General features: G+C 44.7%; 1 protein-coding gene across 5 annotated transcripts in view; it reads right to left on the bottom strand.

The window, feature by feature from the left end:
• Positions 1-13380, bottom strand: part of Nedd4l (neural precursor cell expressed, developmentally down-regulated 4-like, E3 ubiquitin protein ligase) — a 299659-nt gene that overhangs the window by 61677 nt on the left and 224602 nt on the right. For all 5 annotated transcript variants that reach the window (XM_013018975.1, XM_013018974.1, XM_013018977.1 and 2 more), the window contains 2 exons: positions 8563-8613; positions 109-170 (listed from right to left, as the gene is read on the bottom strand). In XM_013018975.1, coding sequence (XP_012874429.1) covers positions 109-170; positions 8563-8613 — 113 coding nt within the window. The remainder of the gene's footprint in view (positions 1-108; positions 171-8562; positions 8614-13380) is intronic.

Here is a 13380-nt window from a genome sequence, read left to right as displayed (position 1 = left end):
GAAGGGAAGGGAAGGGAAGGGAAGGGAAGGGAAGGGAAGGGAAGGGAAGGGAAGGGAAGGGAAGGATCAAAGACTGGCAACCCCCTATATGTACCGCTTAAACTTTACCTTCTCGGTCGAAGCAGAAAGTCTTTAAATGTATAGGGTCGCTCCATGGTGGGGTCTTCTGTCTATGGGAAGAAAAATGAAATTAGACAAAAAAGCAATAATCCTGAAAATTTCATATTTTCGACACACCAAAAAGGGTTACAGAGGAGATGTTTTGCTATTTTAGAACATGGTCCTTGTGCACAAAAAGCCAACTCTTCAATTGGTACTAGATGATTAAACAGGCCACAGACTCCATCCATCCTTAAGATCCACTAGATGTCACTATCCACACCAGATTCTGGGAGTCCAACTCTAGCCAGAGACAAATGACAAAATTACAGCCATTGGCTGCCAAGTGTAATTTTAACTGCAGGCTACAGTCTCGACCTCCAGGAGCTTATTAGCTTTGGACCACTATGAGCATTAATGCCTTTAATCCTTGTGACTCCAGAAACAAAGATTACCACAAAAATGCAAGATCTAATCTTTGACAACAGCTAATTTCTCACATTAAAATACCAAATCACAAGTCTGAAAGAAATGATGGGTTCTCTCCAGCACAAAGTCCAGGTGCACCTATCAGCTTTTGCTGGACTCTTATTTTAGTGCCAGTCTTGGAGCTCAAACTCAGGGCCTGGGCACTGTCCCTAAGCTTATATGCTCAAGCCTAGAGCTCTACCACTCGAGCCACAGCTCCACTTCCAGCTTTTTGGCAGCTAATTGGAGTTAAGAGTCTCACAGATTTCCCTGTCCAGGCTGGCTCCAAACTGTGATCTTCAGATCTTAGCCTCTGAGTAGCTAGTAGATTACAGGTATGGGCAACTGGCACTTGGCTCTGCTGGATGTCTTTCAGGAAGCTGTGATTGTATCTGAGATGTCTGTTCATTTCAAATGAAATTGGTACTTTTTTTTTTTTTAATGGTGTAAAGCTGGTTGCTTCAACAAAGCAGGAAATTGGAAAAACAAATGCTATTTAAAAACTATTGCATGTAGTAAAATCTCAACTAGACTCTTTAATTAAATGCAATTTAAAACATTTACTTTTGTAATAATAGGGACAAACAAAGTATAATCACTTCTTATATCAAGGTAGAGGTGTGTGTATATACATTTGCATTGCAAGTTTCTGTTTATGTTCTTCCTTGCTTCAACTCCCAATGACTTCCTACTCTCTTATAATAAAATAAAAATTCCTTCTATGATCCACCTGGTACACGAGTGCTTTTTAATTACCTTTAACTTCATTGTGAACCACTCTGTATGACAAACTCCTATTCCAACCATTTTAGGCTCACCTGCTGTGTGTACAAATCATGTCTAATGCTGCCACAGCGCCATGTACTGGCAGGTCTCTCTACTGGACAGGCAGCTGACTGAAGATAGTATGTCTATTTCCCTATAACCATCTTGCTCTTTGAGTTCCCATCCAGCCCCCTACCCTCACCACAGCTGATCTCATCAGCAGATCATCTCTCCTTCACACACACATGTTCATTTTTTCATGTATTAGTTCATCATCATCTTTCTGGGATGAGAAGAAAGGCTGTGAATTTGTTCACCACTGCTTCACTGGTGTCAAGAACATTGCTGGCCAAGCAGTTGATAAATTCATCTGATCTACAGAAAGTCCTGAGACCCTGGCGATCTACTATCATTGACAAGAGTCAAAGACACGCTGGGAATAAGAAAGGGTTCTAAAATAAACATGATTTATAATGGAAATTTTAGTAATCAAGAATATTGCTGTTGGTATTCCTTTCTCCCACTTATTCAGCCAACAAATCATTTTGGAGCAATAATGTATGAGAGATTTGTGGGTGGCACACAGTACCTGTCCGTAGGGGTACAACTATTTGGAAAGGGACAGGGCCAGCTCAGCCCTATTCTCTAGAATTTCAGGCACAGCAAATCCGGCACTGCAGAAGGCTGCACCCTGTCAGACTTGGGATAAATGGTTCAATGTGAAATTACTAGAGAGATCTTGATAGGTGGAGGAGAAGTGGGAGGAATGAGAATGGAAGCTTGGGGTCAGGGTACCCAGAGACTCCAGAACAATCCATGGTGTCAGTGAGAATTCTAGGAGCTGCAAGGCACCTGGGAGTAAGGAGAAGAGCACGGACCTCGGAGGGCTTGTAAGGCCATCTGTTCACACATTACTCAGACTTAACCCACCATCAAGAGGCAAACCCCACATCTGTGCTCTGGCTTTGTTACTTCAAGAGTTGACACTCAAGGCAAGGTCCTTACCCCTCGGGGCTCCTGTATCCTCATCTTACAAGGGTGTTGTAAGTGTTACACCAATCAGCTGAGGTGGTTTCCATACATTCCTCCTTGAAAGGGTGTGTCTGACACACTTTACCAAACTTGGCTGTTACCATCTTCAGCCAGTTCTGTATTCTCATGCCACTTGTTTATTACCAACTCAACGCCAAGCAAGAAAAAGTAGAGTGGTAAAAATGAAATTTCCCCTTCACGGGCATCCTCTAGCCTGGACAAGAAGTAACTTGTCAACAACTATGAGGCTCTTCTTGACATTTACCCAGCTTCCAATCTGACCACCTTCCCCAGAGCGGAGCCACGTGGAGACTCCCAGCACGGCACTGAGGGTGCCATGGGAAGTCATTTGCCACAGATGAAGGCAAGTTCCAAAGACAATCTGCCAGCTAGCTAGTGCTGTCACTTTAAGAAGAGTGCTTGTCTAATCAGAAGTGCAATCTCAACATGGAGTAAGGAAAAGATCTTTCTGGCTAACTGGAGGGGGAGAGTCTCCCTAGGTCCCCAGATCCAAAACCTGGCTTCAGCCACCAGAAGCTGCAGGCTACTCCTATCCCATTCATTCCTGGCAGTGCCAGAGGCACATCGATGCACGGGCAGAGGGCCAGCCTTGCTGATAACTGGCTGACTGCTGGGCCCAGGTATCCTTACCTGCAGAACACTCTCAGGAATGAGTAATGCCTCTCGGGTCCCTCTGATCGCCATGATGACGAATTATACAGATGTGTTGGAATATGTTCCCGCCACCAGCCACAAACACAAGAGGAGTGGAAGAATGCTCAAGTCTAGGGGGGACATCACCAACTTGGACACCCTGGAAATGGGCCAATCTAGAAAAACTCAAATTCAAACATCCCACCGTTAACCTAAGCAGACTGCACATTCGTATTTTGAAACAGCTTCTCCACACCCAGCGGAGTGTGGAGATTCTGTGCTGGGGAGGAGGGAGAATGGGTGGGTGGGTGGGGGGCTCTACAGACAGAGAGACAGAAGAAAAAGGTCAGAGGCATAACTGCTAGAAGTTCAATCTGTTGTCAATTCAAGTTGTGGGGTTACTTTTATCCCCAATTAGTAGGTTCATGTCATCAAATACTGTATGAACTTTTAAGGCGGTGATACACTGAGCTCAAGTGAACATGAAAGTTGCCGGGGCTCCGATAACAGCATCTCCTAGGTAGTGCACATACCACCATGGCTTGTGCAGCCTCTGCTTGGGAATAGAGAGCTCCTCTCCAGAGAGCTGGATAAAAGCTTGCTGCCAACTAGACCAGTACTTCCATTTTGCAGGCAAGCAGGGGCTAGGGAAGGAATACTAACTTGGTTAATGTTACCAGGTAAGCTAGCCATCTCCCAGATGGAAGTCAGCAATGCCTGACAGGTAAGATTCTCAACTACTAAAGCCTAGCATGGATTTGTGTTTCCTAATTCTCTGGCCTAAATAAAGTGTCATCTTACAAATCCTATTTGCTCTTCTCTGGTCTCCTTTTCCTCAGTTCTCAAGAGGAATTAAAATGCAAAAGAAATAGTCAAGATGAGCCATATGATCTGGATTAGAAGTAAAGAAAACAGAGGTCCTACCATTTGAGACAACTTGAACCTACTTCAGTGACTTTGACCATGCATAGCACTCGCTGCACAAACTTCCTGCCAGGCTTTCCAGATGCCTCCTCTTTGTCTCTCTGACAGAGAGCCACTGGCCTTGGAGGGGCTGGGAAGGTGGCTTAGTGGTAGGATACTTGCCTAGCGTGCATGAAGCCCTGAGTTCGATTCCTCAGTACCACATAAATAGAAAAAGCCAGCAGTGGTGCTGGGGCTCAAGTGACAGAGTGTTAGCTTTGAGCAAAAGAAGCTGAGGGACCCTGAGTTCAAGCCCCAAGACTGGTACCCAGAAACAAAAAACAAAAGACCCGCAGGACCCAGCACAGCAGGTGCTGGTGCAGGTGCCCAGGTGTTGACAGTGAGCTGTCGGGAACATGTAGGCACTCCATGATGTTGAAGTGCTTGGACTCAATTGTCCGCAGGGGACAAAAGCGGAGACTGACCTTCTAGTCTGCCTAGGAAGTTTCTTTGGGTTAGGGAACTTAGAGCTGTATATGGGGATGGGGAACAGTTTGAGAAAGACAAGCCTAAGATGGTGAGAGTGAGGTTTACATCGCAAACACCAATATCCAATGGTAACCATAGCAACTGGCCTCTAGAATTTCAACAAGGAAGAGTTCTTCAACCAACAATAGTCATGAGGTCTGCAGTATTTGTTTTACAAACTCACAGACATAAAATAGAGCATTTAAATGATTTAAAAGAATTTGATAACAGTCATGAGCTAAACTCACTTCTGCTGTTGACTTTTGCCCATCAAGTTCATGATATAGGTAGAGTTTCATTCCCTAAGACCAGAAAGAAGCAAGGCAGAGATAGTGATTTTTTCCCCTTTTGTGCTAGTACTGGGGCTTAAACTCAGGGCCAAGGGCACTGTCTTAGCTTTTTCACTCAAGCCCAGCAGCATTGTACCCCCTGAGCCACACCTTGCCTGCAGTTCTCAGATCTTAGCTGCCTGAGTAGCTAGGATTATAAGGTGGGAGCTACTATACCTGGTTGGTTTGTGTTATCTTGAACAATCAAGTAATGCCTCATTCCTAGTCTAATGCTTTTAAAGCAAATATATGAATATATAGGTAAAAAATGGAGGAATAGTCAACTATTTTATTAAGAAGCAGTTTTTAATATAAGAAAACTTATCTTCACCTTTATTCTAGGATTCAAATTTCAGAGTCTAATCTTATGCAAGTTAAATATTCTTAGTTCATTACATATGCAGAATTAGAAACAGTTCAAGGAGGAGAACAAAAGCATTAAGATTTACCATGAAACTCTGGAGGGCCTGAAAATCTTCCCACTCATTATTCCTTCAGTAGTTAGAGGCATGGTTTGGGGCAAAGGAAATTGAGAATCACCTATTTCATAAGGCTAGAATGCTGACTCTCTCTCTTTTTTTGCTAGTCCTGCAGCTTGAACTCAGGACCTGGATGCTGTTTCTGAACTAACAATCTACCTACTTAAGCCATGGTTCCACTTTTGGCTTTTTGGTGGTTAACTAGAGATAAGGTTTTCCTACCTGGGATGGCTTTGAACCGTGATCCTCAGATTGAATCTCAGCCTGCTGAGTAACTAGGATTACAGACATGAGCCACTGATGCCCACCTTTTGCCTTCATTTTCACATGTGCTACTTGCCACATGTGGCTTTCTTAGGGTTTAATCTTAATTAAATTGGAGTAGAACTGTGGTCCCAGCTCTTCCACTACTCCAACTATATGTCAAATGCTCTATGGCTATAGGTAGCTTCAGTATTGGTGGCACCCAGCTATATGAAGGAGAGCTCACTCCACTGATCCATTTTCAAAGATTAGAACCCTGACTCTCCAGAAGTATTTATGGAAGGAATGAATTCTCTAGCTGAAAATGGGGCCATATTAAACCAATCAAAATCATACACCCCTGCACTGACCTCCACCTTTACAACTGGGGTACTTTCTCCATTGTTCTAGCTCCCTTGATCCAAAGTAACAAACAATGGATTTCCAGACCACATGTAATCGGCCATGAAAATGTGTAGCTGTCAAGGAAAGAATATCATCCATTGTGCACTGGACAAAACAGGTTCAAATGCTCCTAGCCACCTTACATACTGCATTATCCCACAAAATGAACAACACTGCAAGCTTTACACAGTGTTCTCATAAATAAATGGCTTGATATGCATATTGACAGACCCTCAAATCCTGGGCCCAAAGGCCAACATCAATTCAGATATGCTCCTTGGGTTCTACCACCACACTTCCATCCTGTTTCAAAACGTGAGTCAATTTGAAGAATGGGCTCATAGGGCTTTAATGTAGAGTTTTCTTTGGGCATTTACATTAGTGGAAGAATCTGTTACGCCACTGGTTTTACTCATGTTGGGGTACTTTGTTCTCACCAGGTGCTTTTTAATCTATTTCTTTTAATTTTAATTTTTAAATTTTCGATCATGGAGCTTGAACTCAAGACCTGGGTGTTGTCTCTGAGTTTTTTTTTACTCAAGGCTAGCGCTGTACCCTTTGGGCCACACCTCTGCTTCTGGTTTTCTTTTTCTTTTTTTCTTTTTGCTTATGTGGTGCTGAGAAATCGAACCCAGGGCCTCATGCATGCAAGGCAAGCGCTCTACCACTGAGCCACCGTCCCAGCCCCTGCTTCTGGTTTTCTAGTGATTAACTAGAGAGTCTCACAGACACTTTTGTCCAGGCTGGCTTTGAACGATCCTCAGATCTCAGCTAAGTAGGATTACATGTGTGAGCAGCTGGTGCTTACTTTCTTTTAAAAAATTTATTAATGGGGCTGGGAAGGTGGCTCAGTGGTAGAACACTTGCCTTGCATGCCTGAGGCCCTGGGTTCAATTCCCCAGTACCACATAAGCAAAAAGAAAAAAACCGGAAGTGGAGCTATGGCTCAAGTGGTAGAGTGCTAGCATTGAACTGAAGAGCTGAGGGACAGCACCCAGGTCCAGAGTTCAGGCCCCACGACCGGACCCCCCCCAAAAAATTTATTAGTGTATATCAATCATACAAAAAATTGCATTTCACTGTGCATTTTCACCCTCCCATATTATGTCTCAGATCCTACTCATGCCTCATAAATTGTTCTTCAATCAATGTTCTGTTCTATTCTAGCACTGAGCCTAGGCACCAGTTCCTTCTTTGCAAGTACACTCTTACCTCCATGCGAAATCCAAAAACTATTCCCTCAATTGACTCAGTCTCTAAAGAACAAATGTTTTACTCTGTAGAAGTCAGGTTCAATCTTCCAAAACCATTCAATACTAAATCACACACAACAAGGCATTGGTGAAGGAATGTTGCTGAAAATTTCACTCAGCCTCTCATGAGGCCACGATGTGGTTTTTCCTTTGGGGAAACAGGTGGTTGGGGACACCCACGGAAGAAGTAGCCAACCAATGAACACCATTTAAACACAGGATTGTATAGCTCAGATCAGAGCATGGTAAGAGACTGATCTGATGCAGGAATGTATAAAGTCTTTCTTCAAAATGATGGCTTATGGGACTAGCCTAAGTAGAAGTGACACCACATGGACACACAAAATATGCCTTCTCAGAGCACCTGAAAGTATCAGGTTTTTATACAGAGACAAACAAAAGAATTTCAACGTTCTCACTTCTACTTTCAATCCTCTGGAAAGGAATTCACCTGAAGCCGTTCTTCCTTAAGAGCTTGCCTGAGAGAGTGAGAGCAAATTGCCTGAAGCCTCATTCCTTCGTAACCCATCTTCACAGCTTTCCTGGTAAAGACAGTCTTTCTTGGCATTTGACGAAGGAGAATAGCCACAGTTTCTACAGAGCAGGAGGCAGGCACTAGGTGCTTTAAGTCATTTTAGTTTATAGACTATTTATGCTATGTGCTCATCCAAAGCATTTAAAAACACAGCACCTTGTAAGGAAGAAGTATTTGACTATCCTCTCCTACTTACGGTACTTTGTGCTGCTTAGAGGAAAGTGGTCAGGCGGACCAGTAGAACAACCTGGAAAACTGAGACTGGAATGTGATATGCCCTGCCTCCACGAAGGCCTCCAGGTCTTGTTCCCACAGCCTGCATGTGGGTCACACGCCTAACTGCAGTTATAGTTCACCACCTTGCTCATCTGGGCAGAGAAGGGCCTCAGAACCACACCACAGCAGTGCGTTTCCTAAAGCTAGTGGGTGTTTCCTGGGAACAAGTGCACTCAGAATCAACCATGTCTTCCCTTCTGTCTCCATGTTGATGGGGGCAGTCCTAACCCCACCCACACCTAGGAAAGAGTGACCTATCTAAGGAAACAGCAAGAGAACCTCTAGCATTGGGAAGCAACATCAGGCCAAACCAACCAACGGACTTGGGAGCAAAGAATCAAGTACAAAAAAAAAAAAAGAGTGGACAGAGGAGATGCCATTCTGCATGAGGAGAGGGGAGAGGAAATGGTGATGCTGGCAGGAATGCTTACAGATTTCAGACCCAGGCAATGTTTACAGCCAAGTTAGCCTCTCTCTGACGCCTTGAAAGGACTACTTTCTATGAAGGAGTGAGAGCTGGAGCCACCATGAGGGAACAAACTCCACACACAGACAAGCTAGAAACCATCAGAAAACCATGTAACTGGCCTTACCGGAAGGTGACTGAGAGGCACGTCCACTTGGCCCAGGAAGTCGTCTCGTGTCTGTAAAGAAAAGGACAAAGAGTTAGTGCTTCCATCCACTCACTCAGCACGCCTTAACAATGATTTTCTTGCAGAGAGGTAGTGGTCCAGGAATGGACACTGGAGGCAGCAGGGAGGGTGGAAGGCACAGGGCCACGACGAGACTCAGAGAACTGTCATCAGAACTGGATGCTGGTATGTTCCTGCATCTGGTCTTTAACCGGCTGACACCGGTTAATGCCTCCTTCTAAACAGAAAGTGAGGACTCATTTCCTAGGATTGGGAGTCTGTGATCAGGAGGGGAAATGTGAGGCCAGTTGAGGCTTTGGGGGAAGAATTGGGCCCAATGTAAAATGGAGACAATACAGAAATGTTGGGAACCTGCTAATGAATATTGCACACTATAAAGTTGGCTTTGAGAGTCTCAGGCCGTGTATGTGGCTCAGTTATTATCAGATCTTATTGACGCCAGCTCATTTTTAAAAAGTCATTTCAATCCAGTAAGCGCATTGCTGGCTAATCCACACTTGGGGATTAGGTCTCTAATTCTGGACACACATGTCCCTTCATGTCACCATCTACCACGCAGTGTGCTTCTTCCCGACTTAAAGGGGACCCGGGCTGAGTTCCAGGAGACATTCCCAGGTCTCCGCTGAAGTAAGAACTCAGGTTCAGGAGCCCGTGGCCTGGACCACAGGGAGCCACACCATGCCTTGCCTGACCTGAGGCACAGATCAAAAGATAACATTGATAGCCACTGCACCACACACGATACTGAGAAGTTGAACGTCTTTTTTACAATCATTCTCTTCAATGGTTGTTCAAAGGGGTTCCAGTTCAACATGTCAGCTTACGAGTACAATGCATCTGGATCAGCATCCTCTCCCATCTCCCCAAACCTACTCATCCCCTCAATTTTCCTAGTTCCACTTTCACATAGGTACATGGAATATTATGACGGCACTGAAGCTGGAACATTCTTTATGCATAACCAAATTCACCCCACAGTGAGGAAAAACCAAAGAGAGCATCCAGATGACCACATTCTAAACTCTGGGCTCCGACGGTCGCTTTGCTGCTTTACTAAGAAATAGTCTCATTTACAGAAACAATTTTCCAAATGCACTTAAAAAAAATCCTTTCTCTTCCATTTAGAAAACCAGCAGGTAAAGACGAACAAGATTTATAGAAATGTCTTACTGCAGATTTAGGAATTTCTTTTTGGTTAAAAATATGTATTTTTTTGGTTAGTTGGAAAACCATCTGTCTCCTCTAAAGGATGCATAAAGGATAACGAGAGATCAAAATCAGCATTGGTTGGGTGCTGCATGGAAGAATGAGACTAGTCAATATTTTTTTTTCATGCATTTTAAAAACTGCTATTATAAAAGTGATATACGGAGAGCTTATAGTTATATAAGTCAGATAAAGAGTGTTATTTCTTTTCTTTTCTTCGTCAATCCTGGGGCTTGAACTCAGAGCCTAGGCACTGTCTCCGAGCTTTTCTGCTCAAGGTTAGTGCTCTATTACATTGAGCACACTTCCAGTTTTCTGGTGGTTAGCTGGATATAATAGTCTCATGGGCTTTTCTTTCTGGGCTGGCTTTGAACCATGATCCTTAGATCTTAGCCTTCTGAGTAGCTAGAATTATAATAAGTGGCACCTGGCCACTTTTGGAACAATGTCACCCCTTCCCTCCTTCTCTCCCCATTTTTTTTCTCCCATCTCTTTCCACAAATTGTATACTTAATTTTCAACATAGTATCTAGTCAGTTCCATGGCTGCATTAGTTCACCCTTTGTTTCTCCATTTCTGTGCCCCTCCTTATTCTCCCAGACAGATCAACTAACAAATAAGACAAAAGGAAAAGAAAACAAAAACAGCAAGCAAGAAAAAAAAACCCTCCTATTTCCATTTCCTGGAGTTCATTTGGATATTATTTTATATGATCATATGCCTATAGGTATTGTGCCTTTGTGTTCTTCTCCTAAGAATATCCTCTTTTGAGACAAGCTAATCTTTCTGATGAGATTTTCAGTTCTAGTATTTCTCCACTCTATCTTCCACAGCCCAACCTGGTGACACCTTGTTCTGAATAAGGCTGCAGGGAGATGCCAACAAACTGTGTGTGTTTTACCAAGGGTAGCAGTCAGCCAGAAGGCCTGGAAACTAACCAAAATTTTGCTTCCCAGCTCGTAGGCCTATTCCCCCTTCTACTCTCCCCCCATCCCCCCTGTGACTCACACCTAGGACAACCACACACAGAGCTGGGGAACAGGCTTGCTCATTCTGCATCTGGCTGATTTTGTCATAATTTTAAAGCTGGTATAAATGTCAGCTAACTGTACTATCAACAAAGAAATGGAAATTTACTTAACACTGGTCATAAATTGTGGGTCTGCCTAATGGGCAGCATGGTGTGGCTACTTGTCCCATGATCATGATCATTATCACCACCACCACCACCACCACCACCACCACCACCTCCTTTTCTTCTTCCCACTGCAGACAGGAAGGAGGACAGAGGATGTGATCTCCAGAAGACAACAGTACTCAAATTGCTCTTTCCTAACCTGGTATTGAAAGGCTATGCATGAATCATAAACTTAGTTGCATTTTAGTAAAAATTCACAGGACAGCTATACACCCCCGTTTTTCTGCTAGGGGCTCATCAGAGTTCTAAACTGATCAAATGAGTCCAACTTTATCCAGATACCACAAGTCAGGAGCCCAGCCCTGAACTCTGTAGCACAAAAATCTTCCACAGTGCCTACCCCCCACAGGCTCTGTGTCCAGGTTGCAGCGTCAGGAGGCAGACCTCACTCACTGAGCCTTCTCAGTTCAGATGAGCAACCTGAGTGGCTTCCCACTAGGCGTGGCCTGCCAAGGCTCCTGCTTGAGCAGGCTGGCTCCCAAGCTGGCTCTTCACCCTTGCACTGCTGCATTGCACTGAATGGCAGAAAAGCAAGGGCATGGCTCTCAGTATGGGGGTCCAGAAGGGAGTCTCATGACAGCAAAGACTAGGGGGCCTTTAGGGGGTTCTGTTAAAGTACTCACTAGGCATTCACTTGCATGCTGCCTCTTACCCTGCCTGCTCTTTCCTCAAATGAAAACAGGGAACTGCTTCCAGGTTAGCAGATTGGGTTCTTTCACTGCATTTTCACAAGGTAAATGTTCTCTGGGCACGCTCCTATCAGAATTCGTTTCATATGCACCAGATCACAAAACCAAATCAAACTCAGTATTTTTATTAAAAAAACAAGCAAGCAAGCAAGCAAACAAACAAACAAAAACCCATGGTGGGCATCAGCGGCTCATGCTATAATCCTAGCTACTCAGGAGGCTGAGATCTGAGGATTGTGGTACAAAGCCAGCCCAGGCAGGAGAGTCCATGCGATTTTTATTTCCATTGAACCAGCAAATAAAGCCAAAATTAGAGCTGTGGTTCAAGTAGTAGAGCACCAGCCTTGAGCAAAAAAGTAAAGGAAGTCTTAGTGCTAGCACAATGTGTGTGTGTGGTGTGGGTGTAAAGTGGCTTTCATACTGTCAGCTTCTCTGCTGTTTAAAGAGGGAAAGATGGAAACCCACCACTCACCAAAAGAGAGTAAGCTGTGTCCTGGAGACATAACAACAAACTAAAACAATCTCTAGGTCCACAAAATCTCGGGGCTCACTCACAGGTAAAGCCATGATGAGCAGGGTGGATGATCTATACCTTGCTGGCTGTATCTGCCATTGGGAATACCATCTTTTTTATTTTATTTTTTTGTTGGTACTAGTACTAGAGGTTTTGCTTGTTTGCTTTTGTTGTTGTTGTTTGGCCAGTCCTGGGGCTTGACCTCAGTCTGGTCACTGTCACTGAACTGCTTTTGCTCAAGGCTAGTGCTCTACCACTTGAGCCACATTGCCACTTGTTTTTTTCTGTGTATGTGGTACTGAAGAATCAAACCCAGGGCTTTATGCATGCTAGGCAAGCTCTCTACCACTGAGCCACTTTGCCAGTCTCTACCATCTTTTTTTAAAGGGACAATTTTCTTGAAACATAGGAAGCACAAAAGCGGAAGGCATGGAGAGGAGAGGTGGGGGGAGGGGGCAGCGCGAGCATATGCTGGCAGCCAAGGCTGCCCTGCAGGGGCAGCCCCAGGCCAGCAGAAATGGGTCTAGGGACTCAAGCTGCCCCCAGGTTGCCCATTCAGCTCCCCAGCTCCGCAATGTAAGCATCTTCTAGGTATAGAGTCAACAAGGGAGAACCACAGGAAGTCAGTTTCCACTAAAGAATTTAACACAGTAAACTCTCGGATGGCAGTGGCTGACAAGGAGCTCGGGGAACCGGATGTGGGCCATGCACAGCACTATGGATCAGCCCTTGTTGGCTCTTTAGGTCAAGGCCAGCCATTTGGACCACGCACTCTTAGTCACTCTCACTTTTCTGGTGTTCAGTGGTTTATGGGGTTACACAGCTGGGAGCTGCAGGGCTCCCGAGGGGAGGAAACACCACTGTCTGCCAAGAGCTACGGTGAGGATAAATTCAGGGAACATGGAATCCTAGAGCAGGGCCACCAAGTAGGAGTTTGGGAGAGGCCAGGTAGCAAGGAAGGGCAGTGCAGCAGAAGCATTAGGCTAAAGCAGTGAGGTATGAAGAGAGCTGCAAAGGAACAGGCAGAAGGCCCCTGTCATTGAAGCACAGGCCACAGTGGGATAGTGGTGGCAAGGAGGGATGTAAAGGCTGAGAGGGCACTAGGCAGAGAATGACTGGCAATGAAGATGGTGTGGGTCAGGGGGACAGTG

Source organism: Dipodomys ordii, unplaced genomic scaffold, assembly GCF_000151885.1.
Source record: "Dipodomys ordii isolate 6190 unplaced genomic scaffold, Dord_2.0 Scaffold43, whole genome shotgun sequence".
Taxonomy (NCBI): domain Eukaryota; kingdom Metazoa; phylum Chordata; class Mammalia; order Rodentia; family Heteromyidae; genus Dipodomys; species Dipodomys ordii.
Note: the sequence above shows the minus strand (reverse complement) of the source record. Positions and strands in the feature narration are given on the sequence as shown.